At 33.0% G+C, this 13,491-nt stretch overlaps 1 protein-coding gene across 5 annotated transcripts in view; it reads left to right on the plus strand.

The window, feature by feature from the left end:
• LOC134531780 (centrosomal protein of 290 kDa-like) overlaps window positions 1-13,491 on the plus strand; it is a 140,435-nt gene that overhangs the window by 16,084 nt on the left and 110,860 nt on the right. For all 5 annotated transcript variants that reach the window (XM_063367689.1, XM_063367687.1, XM_063367688.1 and 2 more), the window contains exons 3-5: window positions 544-730; window positions 2,415-2,565; window positions 4,263-4,390. In XM_063367689.1, the coding sequence (XP_063223759.1) occupies window positions 551-730; window positions 2,415-2,565; window positions 4,263-4,390 (459 nt within the window). In that variant the 5' untranslated portion in view covers window positions 544-550. The remainder of the gene's footprint in view (window positions 1-543; window positions 731-2,414; window positions 2,566-4,262; window positions 4,391-13,491) is intronic.

Below are 13,491 nucleotides of genomic sequence, written 5' to 3' on the forward strand. Positions count from 1 at the left end.
GTTGTTTGTTAAAAGTAGAAGTTATTTTGTTTTGTCATTCTGCAGCTCAAAACCACAATCAATGAGTTAGAAAATTATTTATCATTTTAGTAAACAGAATGTTGTTTATTCTAGTTTGTTTTATTAATAAGATTTTTTTAGAGGCAGTAATTTAGTGATAATTTTTTTAATCAAAATCATCAATATTATAAAAAAAATTTGTTAGTCACCTAGAAATACCATATTTCTACTAATAAACATTGTGTACACTGTTGTTTGGTTTCATGTAATGTATGTATTACTTCATTATTATTAGGTATATAGTTAACATATGAAGCAATTGATGAGGAAGGTTAAATATTAAATCAGTAGTGATCTTGTGTACATACACAGAAAATAATAAATCTGATTTAGTCATATCTTAAAAACATTTAAAAATAAAAATAAAAGTTTCCATTAACTTATAACTCTGATATATTATGTAGGCTACATAAGTGTGTGTTTTGGGATGGACTTGGCTCCTGTGCCTAATACAGCTTTTTTTCCCCCCCTTCATTTTATTAGATTTGCAATGGTGCAGCTTGACTGGAAGAAATTGTCTGCGATTTCCCTGGAAGAGCTCACCGAAGAAGAAAAGGACGACTTCTATGATACATTGATATGGTACACGCCGGAAGCGGATGTTGGCGAACCAAAGCTTCGTTTGCTGTACACTGTGGCACAGGAACTGTTGAAGTACAAAGGCAACCAGGTAAAGAGGACTCAGCGAGACCGAATATCACAGACAACCTTTTTGCTCCTTAAGTTGTCCAAATCAAAGGAGAGAGAAATGAACTGAAATTTGTTTCAACAGTTTTCATGACGTAACAATTTTTTAATGTGTTGTATTAAAAATTTGATTTCATTAAGAGGTCTAGGTCTGTGCGAATACATACTAGTTTTTTGATGTGAAGCAAATATCAAAAAAATGTTTAAAATATTCGCAAAGTCGAATCAAATTGTGAATATTGTTCTTGGTAAAACTGCATTACACTTATTTTATAAAATACCAGTTTGAAGTAAAAAAAAAGGTACTTATCTGTTATCTTCCCACCTACCACCTACCAAATTGATCTACACGCCTACAAAATCAATTATGATACGATACCTACAATGATTTTTTAATCATTATGAATCTATAATGTACAGGTTAATTTTACAAATTTAATGCATAAGAACGTGTATATTTTTGATTTGGATATCATAATGCAATGTAATGTAAATAATAACTTGTAACCTGACGTGTTATCACATGTAACAAGTCGGCGCTTCGAGCCTCCATACTGCTATAAAAAAACTCTGTCTAGGATTGACACTTGGATTTGAATGCACAATAGGGAATCATGTAATTTTTTCAGTTATTATTTATGTTACATTGAATTAAAAGATCCAAATCAATAATATACACATTGTTATGCATGGAAAACCACAGGATCTACAACACAATTAAAACAAAAAATGGAAATGGCATAGATAGCCAATGCAGCCTTTAAATATATCAATGTATCATAATTTATTTGGTAGGTGTGAAGATCGATTTGATCTGTGGTAGGTGGGTAGATATAAGATCAAAACCAAAAAAAATTATCATTAAAAATTTGTAATGTTTGAACTGATTGGGCCCTTTGTATAATATCAATCAATAAAAAATTATAAAATAACTATGCATAATATTAATATTAAGCATTCATAAAAGCAAACGGAGTGCAGCCATTAGATTTTTTTAAGTAACCAACTGTATTCAAGTCAAAACAAGAAAACATAAATAAAAAGAACTATATATATTTTCATGACGAATCTTAGGCTGACAATTTTTTAAGATTTGAAACAAATGTGTAGCTTTGCATCACAACTGAAGGTTCAAATAAAAAGAATAGCGAATTTCCTGGCGAAGATAAATTGAATATTAAAAAGAGCTTCGGTTGATTCACTTAGTCGAAGCTTCGCACAGGCCTACAGATATACAGATATGTATCTGATTAAGAGATTTTCAAACACCATAACATAATGTCTGATAGTATTATCACAGTTGTAGTCATTCCCAAAATGAATTCAATACTAAATGCCATTAAATTCACAAAATAAACTATTTGCAGCAGCACTCACTTCTAACTCCAGGAATTACGCTAAGTTAGATATTGTGTTTTTAATGAAGTCATACTTTCAAAATTAAACCATATACATAATTGTTATAGTCTAAAATAAACTGTTAAAACCAAGGTGGTGTATTTCGTTTTCTAGCTCTCCCTCTAAAGGGGAAGAATGGATGCAGCCCTTTTTTATAATTTTTTTTATTTCAGCACTTTAAAACATTCAGAAAATTATCTAGATAGCTATGACTTTGGTAATTTACAGACACTGTTTTCACACTCATATAAGATGAATTTATTCGACAGGTTGAATCGCTGATATCGGAGTTAGATGATTTGGCTACGCAGCATGGTAAGGATGAAGCGGGAACTCACCGGGCTCTTCTTGAGGAGATACAGGACCTCCAAGCTCAGTTGGTTGAGTATCAGTCCACCAGAGCACAACACACAGATGTCGGTAAGCTTCGTACAGCCATACAGCCATATTTACTAAGCCAGGGCTATGAAATGCTGACAATGAACTTATCCGTAATCAGTGTGGGTTAGTTTAGTTACTTGATAGAATGGCTCTTACTGGAGGATTAGTAATCTTTGCAGAACATGACATCATATCACCTTATAGTGGTAAGCCTAACAGTAATTGATTAATTCAAACTTTAAAATGCTGACAACTTTCACTCAGGTCTATTTACCCACTAGTCTAGATCAGTTGAGCTGACAAGTTCTGGCACAGTGACGTGCGACTAGATAGTTGAATTCTCAAGAGTCATGTATTTTGTAAAATAGCTTTTAGGTGTAGAGATTGGTTTCTAGGTAAATAGTAATGTTACTTTAAGGTACCTATGAACTGAATGTTTGCTGGTATCAGTTGTGACAGTTTGTGGCTAGGTGCGTGGTTTACCTCTAAATTTTATGAGACAAAATTTTAAAAGCGTTTTCGGTCTAAGTGCTGGAAATTAGGCTGCCGGAGTTTTCTGAAAGTGCAGTGGTAAATTTGAAGGAAGTGGCTAGTGCTTGTAAGGAATGATTCTGCATGAATTAGGCTTTTTACAACGAATGAGTAGAATGCTACATTCGGCAATCGTTAGAGGCTATTCGCTGTAGGAGTTTGGTGTGAATAATATCAGCAAGCAGGAATCCACTGCAAATCACACTTGATGCACTCATGTTCTTGCTTGGTGAAAAGTTAAGTATCACCTGTGAAAGTTTTATTGAGGTATTATCTTAGAAACTATGGGTTATCTGATATCACTATGTTAGACATAAATAAGAGGTAAAAGTTAAATATTTTATTGTTACATTTTTATGTTACTTATATTAGATTAAAATGTAACAATATTTGATTACACATTTAGCCACAATACAATAGAACTAACTTAAAGTTAGTATTAAGTTTTTTTTTGTAGTTCTGAAACAATTTTATATTTCTATCAAACAGTTTGCTTTAACTACTTTTTCAGTGAAAATGTGTTACATAAAGTTTTTGGTTGTTATTGAAGCATCAATTCACCCTAGCTCTTTAACTTACTATCAAAATAGGGTTTGAAGTCATACCTTACCTACAAATTACCCCACTTGAGGTAAATTGTGAATAAAACTTTTTTTTTAAATTTCAAATCCATGTGCATAGTGGACTCTCATATTTTAAAAATTTTGATATTAGAATAAATTTCAGTTGTATGAGCACAGTTAAAAAAAAACTAAATTGTCCATGGATTTACCCCATCTTACCCTATAGCCTATATCTTTTTATATAATACACTGTTTTGTCTTAGTATGACATGAAATTTTGTAGTGACATTGCATTATATCTATAAAATAGTATAATTTTAAAATATTTCTAATCGCAAACAAATTTGGTAGGTATTTGTTTTTTTAATTAAAAAAAAATATATTAGTGATTCTTTTGTTACAAACTGTAAAATTCACTCTGTGAAACAGTTCTGTAACGGTGTAAATTGATTACAGAGTCGTAATTGGCTTTGTGATTTGCTTGTGTAAATATGTTATGTGGAGTTGTTTCAGTTGGTATGTTAGTTGCCGCAAAATGTCAAATTTAGTTTCTTCCCTTCCTATTGATACTGGCAGTGTAGTTTTTGGTGAGTGGTAGGAATCATGATTCATATCTGTGACACATACAATCTCTTGTTTAAGTTGCCAGCATGGATGTGGAAGAACTGCGACAGGCGTTGGTGCGTGCACAGTTGCACAACGAGGAGTTGATATCTGAGATGAAGGCAGTTGAGAAAAACTTGCTGGCTGAAAAACAAGAGGTAGAGAAGGTTAGTTGGCTGTACACCAGTTTATCAACAAATTATTATTATTTTAATTTTAAAATAGTTACTTTCTTAATTTCTTGAGAATTTTTAGAGCATCGATATTTTACATAGTTGTCGGTATTGTGTATCCGAATTCTTGCTTTTCAGCTTTAGCCACATAAATTTATTTTCTTTGTACTTAACTTTAGTGTTGGTACTGCAGGATGTTATGTTATCGACATAAAACGTCTGGTTGTTATTTTTATAAACTGTAAAAAAATGATTTATTTCACCATACTGATTTTTTCCTTGTAACTATCATATTAGATTGTATTTTGCAATAAGTTATAATTTACTTTTCATGCATAAATGTTTGGTATCAGTTTTGAAATTCCCTAGTCAATGTTTGTAAGAGTCAAAGAGTTTTTTTTTGTGAGTATGTTATTGTGCGTTATTCACTTTGCCATCATAAAAAATTGGTCTATTCACTGTAGAATCACGTCCGTATTTTCCTAGATGTGTGTTGGGAATGCTCCGCAGTCATCATGTTAACATTGTTGCCCTTATTTATGCAGCGAATTATTCACAATTAATCACAATTAATCACAATTAATTCCTCATTGTTTGGTCAGTCCAATTTCTCGGGGTTTACTTTACCCGATAGTGATGTAACTATCAGTGAATCTGACATCATCAAAAACTATACTCAAACATGTCAACATCTCCAACATAGAAAACAGCATCGAAAACTGCGTGTGAAATGTCTACTAATCATGATATCAATTGAACTTGTGCCTGATGCTGATTTGATCTCAAACAAGAACTCTCCTCTCAAGATTTCATTGAAACAAAATGAATTAACTACATCTGTATCTGCACCCTTGTCACCTATATCCATGGAATTGAGTAAGATTATTGTATTATTTGATCCTGTAAAAATAATGAATACGAAAATTAGACGATCTCCGAAATGATAACCAGGTGTTGAAGACACTATTAGATGACTCCAGAAATGAAATTGCAAACTTAAAAGAAGAAGTCATCCAAATAAAAATAGGCGGGTAAATCACAAACTGAACCAAAGAAACAAGGGTTAAAAAAATCAAATTGATCAAAAAAAATTGTATAACCAAGTAACAAACAACTGGAGAACAGACGGCAAGGAAAGTTGAAACATCTGTTGTCCTGCCGGGCGACAGCGCGGCTGACCCACATGCAACACAGTGGTTTTCTCGTGCCACCAGCAACAGCACAACCTACTGAACAAACAAACAAACTGATGCAGTGGCGTAGCCAGGATTTGTGTATGGGGGGTGTTAAGAAGCATGCCTCCCCCCCCCCCCCCATATTAAAGCAGGGTGTTGGGGGGGGTCCTCCCCCGGGTAAATTTGGATTTTAAGGTGTAAAATAGTGCTATTTTAGCAGTTTTCGGTTCTTAAATTTAAATATTGTAATGGTAAAAATTTTATTAATTTTAATATGAAATTTGTTTGAGTGATGAATAAGAAATTAATTAAAGATTTGGTGCTAAGGGGGGGAGGGGGGTTGAACCCCTAAAACACCCCCCTGGCTATGCCCCTGAACTGATGACAAAGGAGACTTCACCGATGTTCAATACAAACACAAGCTCAAGCAAAAAGTGAGTCGGGAAGGGAAGACTGTGCCTCTAATGAATAAAAGAAAACATCAATGCAAGTCGGTATAAGAAATATCTCCTCATTAAAAACAGTCTCAAAACCAGTCTTTAAAAAGAACTAAAGCTCTATTTGTAACTCGTTTTGACCCCACAGACCAGGTAAAAAGAAATAGTAGATTATATTGTAATGGGGACATTCCATGTCAGATCAACACACTTTGAATTAAAATTTTACCTCACCATTTTAGAACTTCTTCAAATTTTGTATAGTGGTAGTATGTACTAAGAATAAGAAAAATATTAAATTTTAATTTTTTATCTCTAACGGTTTCCAAAATACAGCTATGTAAAGTTTTCAAAAAAGCGCTCAAAAACGCTGGACGAGCGTTTTTGAAATTGCTCTAGAAGCTGTTCTAATTAAGCTAGAAAGGTGGGAGTGGTGTCATTTTACTCCATTTTTAATGGGCTTTCTTATGAAATATAACACACCATAGGTTGTCATAAAAATTTTTTTTTAAACTTAAAATCAAAATTTTGATTTTGAATAAAACAAAAAGTGCGTCCCAAAAAATTTTGAAAAAATTCTTAAAAGTAGGTTGTACTTATGGGAAGCATGTGTCAAAATTTCAAAATGGGCATGCAATGGGTTCAATAGGTAAAAAATATTTGAAATGAGAGTTGATTTCTAAAATCAGTACGGTTTATGTAGTGTATGGTAGTATTAATTGTTTGTACATGAACAAATAGGCATTCCATTTACTTACTGAGTACAAATTCACTTGTTACTTGACATTGCCTGAGTTATTTTTAGTGTCTCTTCAACTGTAAGTGTATAAATCCTTCCAGTAGGAGTTGTAGGATCAACTTTTCAGAGGACGTCCGTTACTGATATCCACAACACATCAGGCTTCCTTGGATATGAAAATGAAGCTGCCGGTCCAGGAGGGTGTAAAAATGTTACTTTTAATTCATCATCTTCTTCCTTCTTCTCCAAAACATAAGCAACCCACCACTTTTCATCATACACTGCCGTTATGTAGCCATTTACATCACTTATTTGCAATTTATCTGGTGATTTTTGAACAGCTACAGTGTCTTCAGTTTGACTTTCCGAAAAAACTTTAACTCTTAGTTTTGAGAGACTCAATGGTTCAGGTATAAAACAGTGGAATTTTTGAGTACCCTTAATAGTAATAGCCTGGTTGAAACGCTCCTCGAGAAACTTTTCAGATTCAATATGATCTTCTTGGGTTGAAAAGGTAAAATGTATTCCATTGATATTTTGTTTTGCCCATTCATAAAGTTGAATGGCTGTCAGGATTTGACTGTCATATGGCCGCTGTAGACTAGCTTTAGCGGCTAGTCTCTTGACCGTGCCACCAATCCCATCACAAGGGCCCTTTCCATGAGCCGTAGCTGAGAAATGCCATTCAGCTTCAACATCAAAATCCTCTTTATGGTAGCACAAGTTTATGAAGTTTTTTTTGTTTTTATATTGCCCAGCACACCCGTCAGAGTAATAGAAAATCTTCTTTGGTAATGCCTGGAAATGTTTTGTCAAGAATTCAATAAGTTTCTTTTGAAACGTATAAACAGACACGGTATTGTGCTCCAAGCAATCTGATACCACAACAAAACTGACATGTTTGAGTTTGTCTTTACTTTTGTAATAAATTACAAAAGGGTGAAGAGTTACATGTTCATTAGCCCAGTGGTAGCTCTGAGCCTCGTCTTGTACCACAATTGTGTAGTTTTCGGAAAAGTCTAGGTTTATCACAAACTCTGATTCATTTAAATTTTCTTTTTTATCATTGATGAAAGCAGACTGCATTTTAGCAATAAAATCATGTTTTATTAGAGGTGAAAGTTTTTCCAAAAAGAAAGTGATAAAGTCTTCTGAAGATTTGTTTAAAGTCTCAAGAGTGCAACGATCTACAGACACCCATTGACGAAAGGTGACATTTTCTATCAAATTTTCTTCAAAGGCATCTTCAAGAATTGTTTGTATAGGTGTAACCCCAGGACAATCGGCACATTCAGCCATGACACATGTTATTGCTGGTGGATTGCATTGCATTTTGACCATACACTGCTTGTACGACTTCAATTCACCATTAGTTAGAGTTCCTAATCGGGCATTTTCTATAATCAACTTCACATTATGGTGGATAGTACATACGCACACTGCATGCGTGCCACTTTTGCCTGCTAAAATACATTGTTTTGGTCTTAGTTCAGCAAATTTAGAGAATCCTACTTTAATGTGGGGGGATTTCTCCTTGAGCAGAGTATAAGCTTCCTTCAGATTACACAAGATAAGACGTTTTGATATTTTGGTTTTATTTCCATTTGCCTCAACAACTGATACACAATCTTTTATGCCGGGCATTGCTCTGCTGATTTCATCATTTAGATAAAAGGAATGAATAGTATTTACAACATCTTCTGAGAGCGTCTTACCAGGCTTGGGATTGGGAGTCTCTAATATACCTTTCTCTTTTAAAATTTTTTTTTCTTGTCTTACCATATAGTTTGGCGCATTAAATTCCCTCATAATCTTCCTTATCCCCCAACCCTCTGGGAGGCAAGTAAGTATCATTAATTTCTTAACACGATTGTTTGAAATGGAAAATTGATCTTTGAGGTTTTGTAAAACTGATTGGTCAAGATCGTCCTCTTGACTGGACGATGATGGATCTGCTGCTACAAAAAGTTTTCGTTTCATTGCAGAGTGAATTTTTCTTGCTTTGGTTGTTGCATACTGCTTGGATTGGATTTTCCTTTTGTCAATAGGAGACTCTTCTAGCTCCAAAAGAGAAGTATTCATTTGATCTACTATTATTTTCGAAATAGAAAAGTTAGGGTCCCTGTCTGAATCCGAACTGGACATTTCATCATTCAATGCCATTAAGCAAGGCTTAGCTGAAGGGCCAGGTTGATTGGCATTTAAGTTTGTCTTCAAAGCTGTAATTTCTTTCCTACATTTATTGCAAATTTTAGCTTCCTTTGGAATTTCAGGATATAAACTGCACATCCATGATGTGACATTTCTTAATGTCTTTTTATCCCTGACTGTATGATTTTCTTTTTTTAAGGGATTAAAACATTGTAATCTAATAAACACAACTTTTTTCTCCATTTTTTAAAGTCTAAAATTTAAAATTGATTAAAACCGTTTTGCAATTTACAAGTTTCAACAAAAATTGTCTTTAAATAATAATTAATTGAATAAAAATATTGACATGTATAATGTACATTACATAACTGTATTATCATTAGTACTCACTACTGTCACACATTACTAGTAGCATTGAATATATATAATGTATAGAAGTCGCGAGCCCAGGTTAAATTTTCTGTCCAGTTTCTCAGAAGAATTGTTGTAGTTCCAAGCTCCGTCGCTGCGATCGCTTTCATCGCTGGGTATCGGCCGTATACGCCCCTGGTGGTATTTGGCAGAACTAGGTTAACCAGCCCAGTCGTGACATCATCCTTCACCCCCCCCCCCCCCCCAGACACCCAAATCAAAGACCGATTCAAATTACCCGGCAGGTCTTATCAGCATCGTTAGGCGACCTTGAAGAGGAGCTTCCTTTACCGTCGTTTGAGAATGATGAAATCCCAAAAGAAGCTAGCCACGGAAATCACTGAATGATGGGCTTCTGTACCCGAGTGAAGTGAAAATTAGCTATTAAATCTTTGTATTGGGCCAATAGTCAGTGTTCCGTTCAAAATATGGTTTTATTTTAAAAGTAAAATACTTATTTAAATTATATTTCGCGTTTGTACAAATTTACTTTTAGATATTGGCAAGGAAAATCAACATACCTTAAACAACCTTCTCTTATTCAACATTATCTATTAAGTAGTAAAAGGGGTAGATATTATTTTTAAAAATAAAAAATGGATCCCACTAAATCAGTATTGGCAAGATATATATATAAATTAAATAATTAAATACGCATATTAAAATTTTTTGTATTTAACTTTTTTCGGTAATAAAAATTCAGGATGATTTTGGTTTAATTGGTTTACGTATATTGCTATATTTTCTAAATCACATAGAAAAGGGAAAAGAGTACATCAGTGAAAATTCAAAAATTTAGTTTAAGTAATACTAGCCATACCAAAAAATCAATATGCGAGATAAGAAATTTGGTAACTGCTCTACATTTCAAATAAAAATGCACTGGTTTCATGAATACTGAAATGTATGCGTAATAAGGCATATTATGTTATTATCCTAAGCATAACTATAACTAAAAAAATTACAGTAATTTCAAACGATGGCAGTCTTAACATACAATAAGTGCGCGAGTCTTAGTTTATATTTTAATTGGCTTCTTCGTCAGATGGAAAAGAGTTAAGAATTCATCAAGGAAATATATATTCTCAAAGTCACTAAACCGGGAGATAGAAAATAAGGTAGGTACTTAATTTTAAATAAAAGTTAAAATAGGCTTACGCTAAACCAATTAAAAATAAGTCGTAAAAATATTTTTATTTATTAAATATGTTCTATACTTGACAGTTCTTTGTGTATAATTCTTCAAAAATCTTAGGGAATTTAATTCATACTTTTCTTAAAATGGTAGAATATCAGCAATACCCGGAAATTACGTGAGCAAAGTCACGGGTTATTAGATATACTTTTACTATAAAATAAAAACAACTATACCTACATTTGTAGTTCACGAATGTGATATTTTGTTTATTGCTTCACAACATTCATTTGCCAGTCTCAAATTTCATCGTACCACTTGTCAGAAATGTCACCAAAAATGAGAGATAGATTTTTTTTGACGAATTTCAATTATGAGGAAACCTTTCGCAAGATTTTTTTCTTCGCAGTAGTCACTGGGACACCATTTATTTAAATCCACTAAGATAATAAAATTGTATGTATAATGATTTGTTTTTGTGTATTTATATAACTTCCCAACCAATTTTTAATGATTTTCATGTGAATAAAAACTTGTAAAGCAATTTAATTAACTGTGTCATAATTCTTCTGATTAGATGGAAATACAAACTTTTCATCCGAAATATACGATGATAAAATATATTTATTATTGCAAAATAATATTCACTGTTCAAATGCAAATTTAAATAGATTATTCATACATGTTTCCTGCTAATTAATGGTTTAACATAATAATTTTTAGTATAAAATCCTTTTTCTCTTGTGTTAAAATGGGTTGCTAAAATGAGGAATTATAAATATATCACTTACTAAGTCCGTGCACAGATTTACACAAAACAGCAATGTAGATAATCTTTTTTGGTAGTTTCTAATGTTCTGCCCTGAATAACATGAATTTGGTTGAATTCATACCAAAGCGAATTTTTTGAACAACTTAAATTGATGTCATAAATAAATATTTATTTTATATTAAAAATCCACAAACTGTTTTTAAAATATAATATTTATCACGCCAGATGGAATATTAAACAAAAAATAGCTCCTATATGTTGTCTGTGTTTAAATAATTGTATTATATTTCATGGAAATAATATTTACCTTTCGGTTATTAAAAGAAAATATATTTGTATTCAAAATACTTGCGCATCGTTTTTACGAGCATAACTTGTGTATCTAACCTCAAAGCAAGGAATATAAAGAGTGGCAACTCAATGCTATAACAAAAACTCTTATTTTCTTTGGAGATCCGGGAAATGTGCGTTATTTATAAGCAACTTAGCATAGTAAATCGTTAACTTTTCAGATCTATGTTGGCAAAATTGATTTTTTTAGTGGTCATTCGTTACTGGGAATATTCACCATATAACGTTTAAGATTATTTATTTTGAATTACGAAACAACCAAAACATTATGTAAAAATGCTTCATCTTATGTTAAAAAAATTATAAACTGCATAGCCACAAAGTATGACATCATACCATTAGTTTCAGTTACTAATAACATTACGTGCACGCGTTTCAACAGTCATCGCAGCCATAGTTGTTTCATAGCTACCAAAATCATTCAACGTTGTCAAGAATTATTCCAAATTATGTTTTGCCATTTTACTCAATGCGCCACTCCGTTAACACAACATTTTATAAATTCTGAACTACGAATGTCAGTATTTTTTTTTACGTTATTACGTTTAAGAAATTTCTGTAGTTTTCTTATAATTAAAACCTAAATTTTTATGTTGGCATCTTTTAACAGCACTTTTTTTTCGGTGGTCGTACTCCTCCAATTCAGTTGCGCCCGCCCGTATCTAAGCGCTCGGATTTCAACAAAAGGCACCGCCTCTCGATAGAGTGAGACAGAAAATTACGCGCATGACCTTGAAAAAAGCGACGCTACAGCGCTCTGGCGTGGAAGCTGGTAACTACGAGTACCCTCTTGTGGAAAGAAGAGCTGTCTAGCGGCGGAGCTAACAACTACCACAGTTTTGGATCCGAAAATTGGAATAATAAATCCTATCCCCTCGCGACTTCTATAAGTTATATATATTCAATGCTAGTAGTTACACTCACTAATACTTTATCACATCACTGTTCTCAGCATAACTACTGATTCTACTGACAAGAGCACCAGACTCAGACGAACTGCTATGTGAGCTATTCTTGTGAGGTGCAGGTCTCAACTTGTCAGCAAAGCTTGCCCCCTCCCCCCTCAGGCCCTCTCCTTCCTGCCTGCTGGAGCAGATTGATTACAGTCTGAATGTTAGTCTTAAAACTTTCTAGCTTATTCTTTACTGTTTTTTAAAAATTACTTGAATGATACCTACATATTTTAAAATCCACTTATTTAAGACATTAACTAATAAACAGTCACCTCAATAATAATTTAATATCAATACGAACTTTCCCGAAGGTACACGATGTTGTTGTCGGGATAAATACGACCATACTGGACCATACCATCATGGCGACCCTCGATTATCGCTACATTGCCGCGTAAACAAAGATTATTAATTTTTAAACTAATTCTAGTTTCCAGTTTACAGTTTTCATGTAGTTATTTTTCAAGAAGAGACTGCAAACTGTGCAAAGTGAAAGAAAACTTCTGAAACGTTTTATTATAACCATAACCATAGCCATAACTACCAACACCTATGTTTGTGTAGATTTATTATAGATAGTAAAATTATTAGCATTACTGATGTTGTTAAAATAGAACATAGTAAAATATCTTTACCAAATTAAAATTCCCAAAATCTCACCTTTTTGCAGATAATATTTAACCATGAAGCCATAATCTGCCCATTTTGAAATTTTAACTTATGCTTACCATTAATATAGCCTACTTGTAGGAATTTTTTGAAAATTTTTTGGGACGCACTTTTTGATATATTCAAAATCAAAATTTTGATTTTGAGTTTAGAAAAAAAAACTTTATTACAACCTATGGTGTGTTATATGTCAAAAGAAAGCCCATAAAAAATGGAGTAAAATGACACCACTCCCACCTTTCTAGCTTAATTAGAACAGGTTCTAGAGCAATTTGAAAAACGCTCGTCCAGAGTTTTTGGGC

The sequence above is a fragment of the Bacillus rossius genome, chromosome 5 (genome assembly GCF_032445375.1).
Source record: "Bacillus rossius redtenbacheri isolate Brsri chromosome 5, Brsri_v3, whole genome shotgun sequence".
Classification (NCBI taxonomy): Eukaryota; Metazoa; Arthropoda; class Insecta; order Phasmatodea; family Bacillidae; genus Bacillus; species Bacillus rossius.